This window comes from Podospora pseudopauciseta (genome assembly GCF_035222475.1).
Source record: "Podospora pseudopauciseta strain CBS 411.78 chromosome 5 map unlocalized CBS411.78m_5.2, whole genome shotgun sequence".
Taxonomy (NCBI): domain Eukaryota; kingdom Fungi; phylum Ascomycota; class Sordariomycetes; order Sordariales; family Podosporaceae; genus Podospora; species Podospora pseudopauciseta.
The window spans coordinates 119,644-136,051 of record NW_026946666.1 but is presented as its reverse complement, the minus strand read 5'-3'; the positions used below and the strand labels follow the sequence as shown (position 1 = coordinate 136,051).

The window sequence follows — 16,408 nt, the reverse complement described above, 5'->3', positions numbered from 1 at the left end:
ACCGTACCAACTTTAACCTTCCGAGTTATGTGGCTCTTCTTCCTCTCACTCATTCTCCGAGTTGAAGCCCACTTTGGAGAAGCTCATCACGGAGTCCCCGAAGGTCCCCATAGAAGCTTTCAAGGTGCTCTCACGCCGGAATCAAGATGGCATGCGGCAAAGCCCACGCATTTCCGCGCAGAGGCTCCTGACTGGGATCATGGACCAGCACAGGCACCCGCTCCTACGGCGTCCCTCAAACCCTTCTCCTAGTCCGCGGGCCTGTTGTTGAGACAAAATGCCCTCACTACCTGTGTCTATATTCAAGGCGATATCAGTACGTTGCTTACGTTCCAAACCCTGCCTCTTTGCTTTGGTCCAACATGGCTCAATAGACAAGCCTATAACATGCAACGGAGGGTTGGTTTGTAGTACCGCTCAAGACCATGTGGGCTGCTGTCCAACATCAGTAGGTTGCGATGTTGCCACAGCCTGCTTAGACAACGGCGACTTCAGTCGTGGGCGTTGCAATAATCTTGGTCCACATACAACCTGTTGGTACGTGTACGGTGTCCTAAGAACATTTGAGGCGTCGTCTCTAACAACCTGACCTGGATCAAACAGCACCAATCCTGCCTCGGTCTTTTGCAACACGCTGACATATCACGATCGTCCGTTCCAGACCATGGTCGGATGCGGTGAGAGACCACACTGGCAGCAGGCCATGATCCACGCCAGTCCCGTGCCTTCCGCGTCGGCAACACCCAGCTCCCGACCTATGGACATGCCTGGTACGACCCATGGCGTCATCGCAGGGGCGGTGATAGGCGGGATACTAATCTTGGTCATCATTCTCATCATGTTTCTTTGCAGACGCCGCAAGAAGAAGCAGAATCGCCAGCAAGCTCAGGATTACTATGACGCGATTTATCCCAGGGGGTTCGCACTGACGAGTCCATCACCGGGACCGGCTTTTTCAGAGCGCAATCCTTTTGAAAGCACCCGAAGTAGTATGATCAAGCCCGTGTGGGGGCAAGACTTGCCTGCACCTGCACCTCCTACACATAACCACCCTCTCAACAACACTTGGCCACTGAGTCCTTATGAGGGATAGCCTATCAGTCCCGGGACGGTGCCGGTGGTGGAGGCTCCTGCTGATATGCACGCCAAAGGGAAGCGACGGGAGAATGTTTACGAGATGCGAACATCGCGAGGCTGAGGTGATTACGTGAAGGATTCAGGGGTTCAGGGACATCGGGACGAGCTGTATTGGTGTACATATTCATGTGTGGAGGACATGGTTTCTTGTATATTTTCAATATTAGTCTGTTTCTTTCATGTGGTAGTAACAATCGATCATTTCATGTCGAGGCCATTTACCCGGATCTAGCAGAGCAGCCGATCTACCTTTTCCTGTTCACAAAGCAGCGCCCCTCTCACGGGACGCGGGATTAAAGCAGCTCAATACCGGCGGAGAGGTTAATTCCACCAGCAAAGCGCTCGCCAGGAGGCAAAGGCCCCGGTGTATATATTGAGCCTTATATTGATCTTCGATCATCCGATCGGCGTCGTTCCGACCGAGGGACCCCTTAAAAGCCGAGGTGCAGCTAACCTTCCATCTCAAAGCTTGTCGACAACCCAAGACTCTCGCCGGTAACGCCACCGCCATGAAGTCAACCATTGTCTCCATCCTGCTCAGCGCGGGCGCCTGCCTAGCCTCACCTGTTGCTCAAGCAGACACACCAGTCTCCACGCCCTCTCCCACCACCCTCCAGCAAGGCGCCTATTGGATTCGTGGCGTGACGCCTCCAAACTATCACAAATACCTCCAGACGAAGCCCGCAAATGTTCCCGGCATCGCTATCCTCGAGTCACACACCACGGCAGGACAGTTCAACATCGAGGGTGGACAGCTAGTCAACAAGGTATCCAACCCACCGTTGTATCTCTGGGTGGAGGAGCCGGCCGACAAGGCCAACCCTCCTCGTACTCTGGCCACCTTCTTCAACACGACCAAGTCGACGTTTGGGACGTTTGCGTGGCAGGGAGACACCCTCACGTGGAGCGTGCCGAGCATCAGGAGGCAGAACGTCGGAGCCTGGCTTGTGTGCAAGAACCAGCAATTGTTCATCAACACGGGCGCTTATGGTTATCAAACGCCTGCAGGGTGCTCCGACCATACTGTGAGTTCCCCTCATAATTACTTGAGTGATTGAGATGGTGCCAACTGACATTGCCCCGACAGATCCATTACTACAACGACAAGACGGCAAACAACTAGGTAGATAGGGAGCGCTAGTGTGTGCGCCAGTCACTTTTTGATGTATGTAAATGGACAGGACATGTAAATAGACAAAAAGTATGCATTGTCGGTCTAAGCCATGACTGAACACGAGATGTAATCAGCCACATCAGATACGGATACGCAAATTGTGAGATTGCTAGCTGTCGGGGACGCGCGTGCCAACAATTCCGAACAAGAGGTGATCGCTGGCAGAAAAAGCCGTTAAGCGTGCCGGTTGACGTATGCCAACAGCTTCCAAGTGTTTTCCAAGTCTCCAAGGCGTTAGTCGAGATTTCAGACAAGAAATTGGCCAAAGTGAGGTGGGCGGCGTTGACAACCAGTGTACCACCGAGACTCAGGTAGATAGCCAGAGAACGACAGGGACAAGTCCGTGTAGCAGAGGGCTACCACACGTACATATATCTTATCGTTCTTGTTGAAGTCGTTGGGGGCGCTTGGATCTGAATTAAAACAGGGTTTGGAGGGTCTGGAACATCGGTGGGATGGGTTTTCACGGTTTCTGGGGTTGATCAGTTGCATGTGGGGTCTGTGGTGGGGGTTCCAGGTTGGGATCTTGAGGTGGCCTCTCTGTGCATCTTGGCTTCCGTATTCCCCTGCCCACCTCACCGGCAGCAGCGGGCAGAGCTTCTTCGATGCTGATATCCACGTGTCCGGCCCTGACGGCGCAACGAAAATGATGAATCGACTAACGGCGCAGCATCCACGACTCATCTAGTGCCCGGAATGAATTGTAGAGTATTGGAACTCGAGGGATATCATCGAGAAAAAAAGAGAGGCCCACCTGCATCGCAGTGTTCCTGATGGCCGCCAAGGCTGGGAGAGCAAATGCAACAGCCAATGGCACCGTCAACAGTGGAGGTGAGCGTGCACCGCCTCGCCGATGCCCAGCCATTGCAGCCAAAAAACAGAAAAGCCAAGAAGCCAAGCGCCAAACGAGAATACCAAGCAGCGACAAGGAGGTGTTTCTTCGCGTCATCTTGGCCCTCCCACCTCCTGAAACCATGCCTTTTCCACCTGGCTTCGCTCTTTTCCATCTACCACCTCCTCCACCGCCTCCATCGCCGTTATCATCGTCAACACCGTCCCTCCGTCATCGTCACCTGTAAGGTATATATGTTGATGAACTAGGTAAACACCAGGTGCTGGTCATCACCACCACCGCCACCCACACTCGTTACTCCCACCAAACCCACGCTCGTTCCCCTATTCCAGCTTTCGCTTTAACCTGAGCGCGAGCTTATTCCGGATTTGACCACCAACGACAACGACGCATACCCCCAGATCACCCAAACTTTCGAGTTGGATATTATAGCAGATACAGAAGATTGGGCGATTGCAACAACCACAGCCGCGAAAATGGCGACAACGCCAGCACTGAAAAGCCCGTCGCGATGGTTGACGGCGCTGCTGGCCACCACAAGCTGCTTGCTTCCTGGCGCACGAGCTACCGTCTATAAGCTGGGCACAAAAGGTACCGACCCGACCCAGCCCATGTCGAGAGAATCCCATGAATTGATGTTGACTGTTTTGTTGTTTGCAGCCGAAATCAAGGAGTCCGCCGCCACGCTCGCCTACGACCTCATGCTCTATTACAAGGGCAACCAGTCGGGTGAAATTCCCGGCATTCTCCCCGGCCCCCCCACAGAACACAAGGGCGACTACTACTGGTGGGAAGGAGGAGCCATGATGGGCACTTACGTCGATTATTGGTTTCTGACAGGCGACGAGTCCTACAACAAGGTAGTCACCGAAGGCATGATTCACCAGGTCGGTCCCGACGAGGATTACATGCCGCCTAACCACACGGCCTCGCTGGGCAACGACGACCAGGGTTTCTGGGGCATGAGTGCCATGTTGGCGGCCGAGAATAAATTCCCCAATCCGCCAGAGGGCCAGCCCCAGTGGCTCGCCCTGGCCCAGGCTGTTTTCCACACCCAAGCCGCCCCCGAAAGACACGACAACACCTGCAACGGAGGTCTGAGATGGCAGGTTCCCCCCATGAACGCAGGTTACAACTACAAGAACACCATTGCCAACGGCTGCTTCTTTGACTTGGGCGCCCGCCTGGCAGCCTACACCTTCAACCAGTCATATGCCGACTGGGCTGACAAGACGTTCCAGTGGCTGTGGGATGTAGGGTATATTGATCACAAGGACTGGCGTGTGTATGACGGTGGCCACGTCGAGCACAACTGCACCGACATCAACAAAGCCCAGTTCAGCTACAACGCTGCCCTCTTGCTGCACGGGAGCGCCTTCATGTACAACTACACCAACGGCAGTGAGATTTGGAAGACGAGAGTCGACAAGCTGTGGGAGGGCATGCATCGCGATTTCTTCGAGGACGATATCGCCTACGAAATTCCCTGCGAGGGCCGCAAGGGCGCCTGCACGGCAGACATGTTGTCGTTCAAGGGCTACGTCCACCGCTGGCTGTCCGTGGTCACCAAGGTCGCCCCGCATACCCGGGACAAGATCCTCCCGGTCTTGAGGACGTCTACCGAAGCTGCTGTCAAGCAGTGCACAGGAGGTGACACGGGTCGGAGGTGCGGCTTCTACTGGAGGGAGGGTGTCTATGTTGATCCTGCCGTCGACAAGACGAGCGGCGCTGGCGAGCAGATGAATGTGTTGGCTGCTGTGTCCAGCTTGCTGATTGACGACGCACCTCCTCCGGCCAACAACATCACAGGTCTGAGCAAGCCCAACTACAACGCTGGTTCCAGGTCCAGAGGTCCGAGTGAGCCGCTCGCCCCCATCACCAACGGCGACAGGGCGGGCGCGGCCATCTTGACCATCCTCATTCTCGGAAGTGCCGTTGGTTCCTGGGCGTGGATGAGCTTTGGGGATTAAACATCTCCTTTTGTCACTTTTGGTGTATCTGGCTTTTTTTTCCTTTTGGGTTCTTTTTTCCTGTGTGTTTTCTTGGCTTGGGTATGGGTCTGATGTTGACTGACATGTGTTCGTATATACAACAACATTTTACTGCTGTGGCTGTGTCATATATTAACACCTATGATATCCCCTTCGTCCTCTCACTTGTTTGGTCAGTGTCGTTTTTCGTCACATTGTTTGTCTGTATACTTTTTGTCAGTCAGCCTACCAGCCAATCTGTTGTTTCTGGGTCGTATGACACAGTTTTGAGCACTGGTCGGCGTCGATGGGTGGTAATTGGTCTTCGATCTTGTCTGCTAGCTAGCGAGTCTAGAGTGGTTTGGAAGAAGAGGGAGTGGATAGAAGAAAAATCAAGAAACTGTCCTACCTTGTCGTGCCATTCATCTTGGGGCGGTTGGCAAGGGACTGGTTGGGGACGATCACAAGCAAAGAATTCAACTTTGGAGTTCTGCAGCATCCGGGCATCGGGGTCACGGGTTGATCTGTCAAGGGTTTTGAGCACCAAGACGGCGAGCTAACAACCCAGCGGCCCGGCCGAGGTGGGATTAAGCTTTCCGCCCCCCTTGCTGCAACTCCGCCGTTGAACTGTGTTCTGTTAGCCTGGTAAGGTACCGAGATAGCTAGAGGAACCGTTGTGTTTCTGTTGATCGGCCATTTCGTCAGAGGCCTGGGGACGTTTGTCATTTGGTCCAGGAGAAGTGAAGGCCCAATGGAGGGGTACCCGCCAGAAGGAAGAACAGGTTCTACTTTCTTCAATGTTCACCATAGACCTGCCAACAGTTCTGCCTGCATAGTTAGTCCGTCTCACGGCTCCCGAGTATGTAGTGCTCTGACTCTCTCCTTGCAGGTGATTGTCCGAGAAGCTGCAAGACATCCTGCCGGTGGTATTGTCACTGGCTATATCTCTCGGCCTTTTCTCTCTCTTTCGATCCCCGATGTTGTTGCGCCAGAGCCTCCAATCCATCCAGCCAAGAATCCACCAGCCCAATACAATCTTCTATTCTTAGGCCTCTGCTTGCTTTGGGTACATTGCGCGTGTATCTCGCCCCTCCTTGTTTGTGGAGGAGAGAGACATAAAATGGACTCGACCGACGACCTCCTTTTCAAGCTTCTCTTCTTGTTCCTTTAGATCACAGCCATCTTGGAACCGCACATCATCGCCATGTCCTCTTACTCGATCCCGCTCTCCCTCCTCATGCTGCTCCTGCCCCGCTCCTCCTTTGCCCAATCTTTTGTCGGCGGCACCTCTCCCTTGTCTTCTGCCCCCTATGGTCTCCCGGCTGCTCCCTTTCTCGAGACCATCAGGGGATTCAACTCCATCTCCAACGCCTCATTTCCCATCACGGGGTACAACCTCTCCATCCCCGCCGGGGCAGCAGATGGCACCGCCTCCCGGGTGCAAGGCTGGGCGTTGGAGATAGGAATCACCCCTGATGTTTCCCTTTCCGGTGTGGCGTCTACCCTATCCGACAAAAAGAAGCAGTTCATGACGACCACGACGCTCAAAATCATCCCGCCTGACGAGGGGCTAGTTCCGGCGTTTAATGCCAGCACCTGGAGGGTTTGCGCCATGGTGTTCACGGGCGGGTTGGTTCAGGGGACGGGGAATACGAGTCAGATTCTGAAAGATGGTGGTGATGGGGGGTGTGAGCAGATGCTGCCGAGTGATTGCATCAATCAGCTACAGGTGAATGGGTTGGCGGGGAACGGGGGGAAGGAAGGAGGTTGTAGTGATGTGAGTGTGCCCGCGGTTTGTCAGGAGTATTTCAGGTTGGTGGGGGTGGAGGACGATAGTCCTGTTGGGACGGGTTATGGTTAGTATTTTGTTCTTCTATTGCGAGAGGCTGAGCTGACAACGGATGGTAGAGATTACGCCGATTAGCAAGAATGAGAACGGCGTGAACCCGCTGGCTGCGGATAGGAGCTCATTGTTTTTCGCGGCTGGGTCGAGCCCAACAGAGAAGGGGAATAGCTCGTCGATTCGGGAGGCTGAGCACATGATCTGGCCAGTGCTGATGACTTGGACGCACTTTGCGGAGAGCGGCGAGGTTCATGACAGTTCGGGATCGTTGAGCTGTGTCCAGGCCAAGCAGACAGTCAATGAAGAGGCTAGCTCTGAGGCCTGGCAAAGAAAGACGTCGAAATTGGTGTTGGCCATGGGCTTGGGTGTTGTTGGGTTTTTTGTTGTTGGTTGAGCTTGTCAATGGAGACACAGGGCCGAAGTCGAATGGTTCAAGACAGGACGATGTGATGTTATACGTGGGCTGCCCGGTGACGAGAGATGCGGGAAGGACAGGACTGTGGATGAAACAAGAAACAGTAGTTGGAGTAGACTGGTGGGTTTGGTTATTAAACTAATGCATAGATTGTCATTGATTTTAACTCTCAGTATACGTGCTATCCCGGGCAGTTGTTCAGTGAAAGCGATAAGCTTCCAGGTTTCTTATCAGTGGCCGTCAAGGTACCTGCTCCCCAGGTCCCCGCCAAAAGCGCCCCGCAATGTGCTGAGGTTGCAGCCCCTGGTGGAAATTTTTTCTGGGCCTCTCGACGGGAGTCGCAATTGATGCATCCATGTCGTTGCATCTGACCTTTTCCAATACAGCTTCACCGTGTTAAGACTGTGTACAGCATGCATTCCCTCATCCGGCCCAATGCCTGGGTTGGCCTCAAGCTGCCCTCAGGGTCAACAAAGATCATCCAAATCGTTCCAGATACGTAGGTTCTTCCCTCGCCTTCCCATCCCTTTGCGACGGCTGGTCGCCCAAGCCATGGGCCATTGTTGACATTGAATCAACAGGACGATCTCCCTAGGAAAATATGGCGCATTTCCCGCAAACCTTGTTCTCGGTCGCCCGTATCATCTCACCTTCGAAGTATTAGACAAGACTCCCGAAGAGGCTTTTTCCCGTCTTCGAATCGTTCCCGCCAGCGAGCTCCACGCCGAGGTCATCGCCGAAGAGGATGAGGCCGAAGGAAAGACCACTGCGGAAGACCGAGATGTCAATGCCGTGCTGACCGCGACCGAGGGCGAAGAGTTCAGTTTGGTGGACGAGCAGGGTAATATCGTTGCTCGATCCGGCCGCGAAGTTATCGACGACAGCGCCATCCAAAAGTTGACACACGACGAGATCGAGGAGCTCAAGCGGGAGGGAAACAATGCCGGCAAGGATGTAATCGCCAAGCTGATGTTATCTCATACAGCCCTCGACCAGAAGACGACGTTCAGTTTGGCCAAGTACAAGCTACTCAAGACGAAGAAGTACATCCGCCGCTTTCAGGTCATCCCCATCGACGTCGCTACTTTTGCGCAATGGCAGTTGGAGGAGAAGGATGCTAGCAAGATCATGGACATGCGCGCCGAAATGTTTGGGCTTGTCGGATGCTGGGGAAATGTGCACTACGGCGGCGAGGACAGCATGATTGATGACCCCCACTCTCGGACCGACCAGGGCGAGGAGACGTGCATTCCAATTCAACCAGATGAGCTCAAGGGCAGGTGGCTGGTGGTTGACGATACCTGCGGCATGTTGGTGGCAGCCATGGCTGAGAGAATGGGGGTGCTATACCCAAAGGAGGAGGAGGGCGAAGACGCGACTGTGGTTGAACAGGCACCGGCAAGAGAGGCCAAGCAGGACGTCAAGACAGACGCCCAGACTCATAATGGAACCGCGCAGGAAAATGGGGATGTTGACATGGTAGATGTGGTGCCGGAAACGACAGTACCTGAAAGGCCCAAGATGACAACCAACAAGAAGCAAAAGGTTAGGCCCAGGGGGTCCGACTTTGCCATTCCGTTCTCCCAAACCAATACCCTCACAGTCATTCACAGCACCAGCCAGCCAAACCTCTCGCTCCTCAATTACTGGAACTTTGACATCACAGCACCAAATCACCCACCCCACCCTCTTCTCAACCACCTCCTCAACCTCACCTGGTTACAACTCCTCAAGCCTGAGCTTGACACCTCATATTCTACCGAACCACCGACAGCGTCGGCAGAGGAGCTGGCTTCATGGAAACCTAGCCGTCGGGGTAACTTTCACCGGAAGCGCCGTCGGTTTGCGCGCACTCGGTACATTGTCGACTCAACGCGTGCCGGTAACTTCTCAGGTCTAGTTTGCGCCTCGTCCATGGACCCCATCTCCATTCTCAAGCACACCCTTCCACTGTTGGCAGGCGGAGCCCCTGTTGCCATCTACTCGCCCTCCATTGAGCCATTGGCTGCGTTGGCTGACTGCTTCAGCGTCCCCCGGCGCACCGCCTGGACAAGCGGGAACGTGCCCGAGACGGTAGGGAAGAGCCTGGAGGAATTGGAGCGCTGGGAAGGGAACGAGCAGTTCCCGTTGAATCCTACCTTACTTCAGGGCGTGAGCATACAGACCAGCCGCGCCAGAAGATGGCAGGTGTTGCCCATGAGAACACATCCCCTTATGACGGAGCGTGGAGGAGCCGACGGGTATGTCTTTACTGCGTGGAGGGCAAAGCCAGCCGAGGGCAGAGTGGAGGCCAGAGGAAAGTTCAAGAAGATTCAACCCAGCAGTAGCAAAAAGGCTGCCAAGATAGACGGGGAGGGCACGCCAGCTGAAACACCAGCGACGGGCGAGGAGGAGGATAGTGCTACGGTTGGGAAGCGGAAGAGAGCCGACACCTTACCGCCTCTGGATACGGAGGGGACTCCGGCTCCCGAGAATGCTGCGACAGGTGATGTCGCGTCACCGACCAAGAAACGGAAGGTTGACGGTGAGGCGAAGGTGGAGGAGGTATAATCGTGGTCAAGCAACACGGAATATCACTCAAGAGGGGGTTTATAATCTCAGATACCCAGGCCCTCGACACAGCAAAAATTGGATGGGTTGCATCCTGGCGTCGGATAGATACCATTTGCAGAATTAAAAAGTAATTTTGTGCTGCGCCCGCTCACCACCTTGAATCACTGTAGTACATTGTTATATGTCTTGTCAAAGAAACAAACACGCTTAAAGACCCTTGCCCATGAACTTCCTCTTGGTGAAGCTCAACCACCACTTGCTCGGTCGTGTCTCATCATCGGCATAGACCCTCGCCAACAACCGCTCCGCCAGCTCTTGTCGGACTTGCATCATGTACTGCCTAAGGACCTCGGCGTCTTGTCTGTCACGGGGAGGCTCGTACATCTGGTTTCCAATATCCAGTCAGCTTATCCTTCAACTCAACACAGCAACATTGAGGGAATGGAGTGCACCTGTCTCAACGGCCAGCTCGGGTCGCCCGGAATGGCAAAGTTGGTATCCAACGCCAAGTTGTTCACCTCCTTGGTCGCCTCCCTCCTCGACGCCGTCGGCTTGATCTTGCCCAGGCAGTCCGAGACGAACCAAATGCCATAGATTAGCAGCCGGTCGGCATGGCCCTGGATCTCAAAGTTGCGGAAGAAGGTGTTGGCGCGGAAGAGAGCGAGGACCTCGTCGAGGATGTCGTAGGACTCTGAGTCCTGGTCGGGGGACTCATTCTCGGGGAGGGCCGGCTCGGGGAAAGGGAGCGGGTAGACGGGGCCGCGGATCTTGGTTCGGAGGGGGAGGAGGGGGAAGTTGCCTATTAAACGGGGCGGGTTGGGGTCGGTGTTGAACATGGAGTTATAGGCCTGGTGGTGGCGGTGGGAGACATGTTAGCGAGCTGGCTGGCAAAGGTAGAGCTTGGGAAATAGGGGGTGAAGGCGGTGGGACGAAGCCAGCTCGGAGATAGGGGCTCAAAGTGAATTGGATTTGGGAATGGCAGTTTGCGTACTGGCATCTTGACGGCCTTGCGCTCTGAACAGAGCAGCTTGTTTTGATGTGTGATGGAATGCGAATGTGGTTCTCGTCAGGGAGCTTGGAGCTTCAGTGCCAACTCGGCTTACGCAGCTTAGGCCAATCAATCAACGGTTGCAGCCTTGCGGGGTTGACTTTGGTGCTTCGCCAGGCTGTTGCTGGGAGATCTGGCACATGGTCAGCCTGGAACCCTGACGTCGAAAGTGGAGACTGTTTGAAATGTGGCGCTGTGGCTCACCATCTCCCAGGCTAGGTGGCTCGTGAGTTTATCAGATTGTGGCTTCAGGCATCAAGACTTCTTTGGTTACCTTACACACGTGACACACCAAGACTCATCGCAGGCAGCCACACCACTTCCTGCGAGCGGCTGTGCGAGCAATGGGGCGGCGAGTGTGGATAAGCCCGGCTTAATTGGTCGGCTCACCCCGGTTAAACGAAAGGTGACCTTTTCTTGGCAATTCATCTGATGACGCCAAACATTTGCGGTTTTGTGTGCCCTCCTTCCTGTCAGACCTTGGTCATCCTTGGTCACGCATGATGAAAGTGACATTCAGCTAGATAGAGTGCTCCGAGATTGCTTTTCTTTTTGCGGGTGTTCTGGGTGTTCTGGGTGTTCTGCACATCTTGGTGGTGAACACAAGAGAAAGAGATCTCAAATCTTGAGACATCAAGAGCCCAAAGGCCCGATGGTGACGAAAACGTTGAGGATTTCGGGCTCGTGGCTGGGCTGCGATCGAACACGTCGATGCCTGGTTGCCGGGCTAAGCCGCATTGGGCGACTATGTCACGGGATTCCGTGTACTAGCGTGTCGCTGCAACCGGCACAATCTGGGCACAATGCAAGCCTGTTGGCTGCAGAAGTGCAAATTGTGTGGGCGGTCGCCACGCCCGCAGCAGGCAGGGCGGGCTCTCATCATGGAGAGGGGGTTTTCTCCCACCCCCCGTGCCCTGCCCGGCCGCGTTTCTTAAACCCAGCCCTTTCCCGTCCTGCCCAGCTCTTGGTGGACAAAGAAGACACACTGCTGCTGTCGCATCACGATAACAACAACACACGACAGTTTGCCATTTTCTGCCACCTCATCGCCTGATCGCTTTCCTTGGATTCGGTACATTTTGTGGGTGTAGGTGTGTTTTCCTGTGGGGCCCCGTTACGAAAATCGCGTCAACAGGGCTGCCAGAGAATCCACCCACCGCCACCCCTGGTAAGCCTCAAGGCGACCACAAACACCGATCCGCTCCATGCTCGCAATTGAGTAAGTCGAAATTCCATATCAGCAGCGCCATAGGCACTCCCTACTGACACGCGCTACCCCGTTGCTCCTCCGACAGCTCTCTCTTCAGCGGCAGCTTTCTGGGTCAGCTGCGCAACATTGCTCTCATGACGACAACTTCACGCGACGCGGGCTCCTCGCCCCGTCGCATCACCGAACCCACCCCGTCTCAACTCAACAGTCGCTCAGTGTCCCCTCCGGCCCCGGAACCAATACCAAGGTCCCAGCCGAAGCCGGCAAGTCCCAAGGCCCGTTCATCACGCCGTGGTCCGCGGCCCGGCACCCGCATCATACGTCCCGATCCAGGCTCTCTGTACGACATCATGCACGACAATGCAGGCACTTCCCTCTACGCCATGCCCATGTGCTGGACTGACCGGCACTCGGAACTCCTTGGCGTCCAGTTCGACAGGCACCCCACCATTGAGAAGCCTGTCCCAGAGAACCTCGACGGCAGATGGCTTGAGCCCTCCCACATGGCGCGCGTCTTGACGACAGAGCTGCAGGTGCTCGTCCAGGCCGACCCGTCGCCTACCAAGCTCTTTTGCAAGAATCGCGCCATCAAGCATGTCATGTCGACCCTCTTCCCTCACACCTTGTCCAAGGCAAAGACATCGGCCGAACTCGACCTCTTCTTCGGCATGAAGGCCTTCCGAAAAGCGGTTCGTTTGCCCTGTGTCTGGAAGAGCGCTGCCAGCCGGGATGCCTCGTTCGACTCCATGGCTACACTGGATCCACACACACTCGTGAGATCCGACTCCGAGTATGCGCCAAACCTCCCTATTCTGGCTTATGTCAACCGGTCGCAACTTGCCGCCATTCGCAAGAACCTCTTCCGCATTGCTTCTGGCCCCAACGGCATATTCAACGAGCCTGTTGCACGGCTGCAGGCCTTGCGCTCCAAGCTCTTGATCCCCGCCAACATCGACCATGACCCCTACATCGTTGCCACCCTTCTCGCTATGGCGCAAGCACACTTTTACCGCATACCCGCCTACAGTGGTAGGATGACGCCGAGCAGCTCGGCGCATGATAGCCAGAGGGGTGTTCGATTGCGCATGCCGCAGTTCCGTGACATCAAGGTCCAGCTCATCACCCACGACGAGGGACAAGAAAACGACCCCCACTTCATTGTCTATACGGCCGTCATCACCGCAACATTCTTGGAGAGGTTCATGACCCCTCACAAGACCCCTTTGGTCGACAGTGAAGACGGGCTCGGTATGAAGATCACCTACACGCCAGTCAAGGTGTGGCCTATTCTCGGCCTCAAGGAACGTCTTGCCAAGGCCCTCGGGTCAGAGATCTCAGGGGTTTCACCGTTTGACAACCCGGAGTTCATCGACCTTCACGGCCCCCTCGTCGAGCCTGCGCCCGAGCAACTGCCTGTTTTTGCTCACATCATCAGCCAGCGCAAGCTCAAGCGGCGTCGTGATAAGGAAAGGCAACCCCTTGAGGAAATGTTGAACAGTAGTTTTGAGGAGGAGCCTCCCAGCTCGGACGACCGACCTCTGCTCAGTCCAAGTGCTAAGAGGAGACGGACGGCGAGGTCGGTTGGGACCTTGGAGGTTTGCTAGGATTGATCTTCCTAGCTTTTTGCTTTTGCTCTGCCTGATTTTCGCCGCATCATCACAACACACTCGAACATCACAGGAAAGGGATGACGGAGCTGAAATGAAACGAAAAGGGAATGAGTCGACTGTAAATAGCAAGGGGGTGTTTTTTTTTTCGATTTTTGATGTATTGTACATGTGCCCACGGATACCCCGCTTTGCTTTCTTATAGCAATGGTTGGAAGCCTGGACAAGGGCATAAACGCGCCTGATACGCAGTGGATGATGAAGCATGATGGTAGGCAGGCGTTGACTGGATTTGGGATTACGGAGGCTTATTAGATATCTCTTGCACTTCTTATGTACAAGCTGTCGGCCATGGATGGGCCAGCAATGGTTTTGTCACAGCCTTGATGACAGCTTTTCTCTTTGGACATGACATCGGCGTTTTCTCTCATGATTGTTTTCTCCTGCCGCATTATCATGAAGGAATTGGAAAGGAAAAGTGTCCCCACCGTGGAATGCCGTCTGGCAAGGGTGGCTAAGACCAAGGGTTCATTCGTCTGAAGCTGTCACGGCTGCGGCCCGTTGCAGATCCCTGCGAGCCTCATGGGATCCTGCAGCGGCAATGACATCAATCTCGGCGGAAGAAGCAACGGTGGAGCATGGACCATCTCTTGTTGTTCTGCAGAGGAAGTTGACGATGCCTATTAGTATATAGTACCTGCTATAGCATAGCAAGCCATCAGAGCCAAATGTGAACTTGAAAAAGCAAATCGAGTTGCCAAGATTTTCAACACCACTCGCTGGGGCTGACAGGCCGATTCTGAAGGCCCGGCGAATAGCAAGATCATAAGATGATACTTGAACCAAGACAGACATGAAAGAGCCAAGGACAACATATTTTGAAGAGGTAGCGTTCTGGGAAGCTAACTACCTTCTTCGAGTACAGATATAGAACAACACTAAAAAGGTACATGTAGCTGAACTGGGCACCTATTCTTGACAGGTCATTATTACTCTTTTAATGTCCGCTCGAAGGGCGAAGACGTCCAGAAAGATAAGATACTTTAGCGTGTGAAGACATCCAATTCTGCCAGTTACGAAAAGTATTCCTTCATTGATGAACAAGCTGAACGCTTTACCATACTGGGGACATGGGAAAGAGCTGTATTTCAGGGCGACTGCTTGAGCTTTACCTAGGTATGATAACAATTATTTCGGCAACAGATGAAAAGATGATACCTTCTGCCACGAGTCGTTCCCCGCTTCATGGAATCAAAAGCTGCCGGCAAATGCACTGTATTGGATTCAAGAGACAAACATTGGTCAATGGCTCCCATATACGTACCGTGCATCACTTGCGATTTAGGGTGAACTGGGAACTGACCTGGAAACAGTGTTATAGGTACCCAAAGGAAGGCAGGAGAAAAGCATCTCGATCTGAATATCTAAGTGGGAACGGACCAGATCCCATGGGCTCCCTAACATCGCAAGCATTTCCAGCTTTGTACTTACTTTATTCCGATGTTCAGGGGTAAAACAACTCCTTGCTGAAAAGGGAAGTAGCCGGATGCCTGACGACAGATCGTCAGGGCAGGGCCTTTTCCAAGTTAGATACCTGGTTGTCCCAGTTGAGCGCCTTTTCACATGCTCAAAACGTACCTGAGTCTCGGGTAGGGTGACATCCTAGTTGCTAATAAAAATCACGGCCAACCTCACTTGTGGAAATCTGGGGAAGACATGTACCTATACAACGTCCTTAGCGTAGTCTGGCGGGTGCGGGGTGCATTAGCTTTTTCTTTCGGTGACCTCCTCCCCTCCATCTGTTGGTTCTGGTGTCTCTACTGGAGCTAGTTCTTGGGAGGTGTAGATTTGGCTTGTGAATGGCACTGAGAGTCTTCCTGGCAACGTAGATGGTGGTGTTTTCTTGTCTCTAATCGTGTTCAGTGTGTGAGCTGCTTCTAGGTGTCCTGGGCTCCGGGGTAAGGCAAGGCAAGTCACAGCTTGATATCAAAAACATACAAACCCTCGACCCTAACTGCCAGAAGAAATCCTTGTTTACTTTGAGATGGCATTCGCACCTCGGCAGCATCCTGACCTTGATGCGATTGACATCTGAAAGTTGGAGATGAAGGTTGATGAGTTGACTAGGTACCGGCGCCACCCGTCGTCGGAGAATTCAAACAAGAGATTCCTACTGTGATGAGCTTGGCCAGGCACTAATACACCCCCCCCCGCACTTGGGCTTCTCCAACAACCTGGAAGGCAGGGCAGCACGACGGTGGCAGGGGCGGTTCGTGTTCGTCATCGGGGAACATGAAGAGTCTAGGACGGGATTGTGATTGAGTGGAGGATGCTCCGAGACTCGAGACTCGAAGATCGTACGAGCTCAGTCTAGCTCTAATGCTGTGGACTTCCATGGGATATCGGCGACTGTGTACGGGTGGTGGGCCCTGGCATCTTGTGCCCTTCCGAGTCTCGGGCTTTTGTGTTGTAATTCCCGATTACCATCGTGGAGACGTGGACGAGTCGCTATATTGGCCAACAGACTGCTTTGCAACATCGTGTCAGTCGGTGGATACCCGAGTCTGAATTCTTTTTTCCTTGAGCCCTTGTCAAACG

The 16,408-nt window shown here is 54.0% G+C and overlaps 6 protein-coding genes across 6 annotated transcripts; 5 read left to right on the top strand and 1 right to left on the bottom strand.

Annotated features, from left to right (window-relative positions):
* The first annotated feature begins 1,409 nt into the window (after positions 1 to 1,409).
* On the top strand, positions 1,410 to 2,426 carry QC763_502770 (uncharacterized protein). Its single transcript, XM_062912875.1, has 2 exons — positions 1,410 to 2,162; positions 2,225 to 2,426. Exons 1-2 carry the CDS (start codon positions 1,647 to 1,649, stop codon positions 2,258 to 2,260), a joined length of 552 nt encoding a protein of 183 aa, XP_062763759.1. The 5' UTR covers positions 1,410 to 1,646; the 3' UTR covers positions 2,261 to 2,426.
* Positions 2,427 to 3,640: 1,214 nt separating this feature from the next.
* Positions 3,641 to 5,134, top strand: QC763_0079160 (uncharacterized protein; the record flags this gene model as incomplete). The annotated part of the gene is made up of 2 exons (XM_062906083.1): positions 3,641 to 3,755; positions 3,825 to 5,134. The coding sequence occupies 2 exons, from the start codon at positions 3,641 to 3,643 to the stop codon at positions 5,132 to 5,134; spliced, it is 1,425 nt and encodes a 474-aa protein (XP_062763758.1).
* A 1,204-nt stretch (positions 5,135 to 6,338) lies between these two features.
* QC763_502790 (uncharacterized protein) lies at positions 6,339 to 7,371 on the top strand (the record flags this gene model as incomplete). The annotated part of the gene is made up of 2 exons (XM_062912876.1): positions 6,339 to 6,974; positions 7,033 to 7,371. The coding sequence occupies 2 exons, from the start codon at positions 6,339 to 6,341 to the stop codon at positions 7,369 to 7,371; spliced, it is 975 nt and encodes a 324-aa protein (XP_062763757.1).
* Positions 7,372 to 7,693: 322 nt separating this feature from the next.
* Positions 7,694 to 10,011, top strand: TRM6 (tRNA (adenine(58)-N(1))-methyltransferase non-catalytic subunit trm6). The gene is made up of 2 exons (XM_062912877.1): positions 7,694 to 7,891; positions 7,974 to 10,011. The coding sequence occupies exons 1-2, from the start codon at positions 7,806 to 7,808 to the stop codon at positions 9,940 to 9,942; spliced, it is 2,055 nt and encodes a 684-aa protein (XP_062763756.1). The 5' UTR covers positions 7,694 to 7,805; the 3' UTR covers positions 9,943 to 10,011.
* ARC18 (subunit of the Arp2/3 complex) lies at positions 9,977 to 11,602 on the bottom strand. Its single transcript, XM_062912878.1, has 4 exons — positions 11,273 to 11,602; positions 10,937 to 11,208; positions 10,398 to 10,793; positions 9,977 to 10,329 (listed from the first exon to the last, which is right to left on the bottom strand). Exons 2-4 carry the CDS (start codon positions 10,940 to 10,942, stop codon positions 10,153 to 10,155), a joined length of 579 nt encoding a protein of 192 aa, XP_062763755.1. The 5' UTR covers positions 10,943 to 11,208; positions 11,273 to 11,602; the 3' UTR covers positions 9,977 to 10,152.
* On the top strand, positions 11,498 to 14,839 carry QC763_502820 (uncharacterized protein). The gene is made up of 3 exons (XM_062912879.1): positions 11,498 to 12,212; positions 12,289 to 14,696; positions 14,767 to 14,839. The coding sequence occupies exons 1-2, from the start codon at positions 12,199 to 12,201 to the stop codon at positions 13,805 to 13,807; spliced, it is 1,533 nt and encodes a 510-aa protein (XP_062763754.1). The 5' UTR covers positions 11,498 to 12,198; the 3' UTR covers positions 13,808 to 14,696; positions 14,767 to 14,839.
* The last annotated feature ends 1,569 nt before the right edge of the window (positions 14,840 to 16,408 follow it).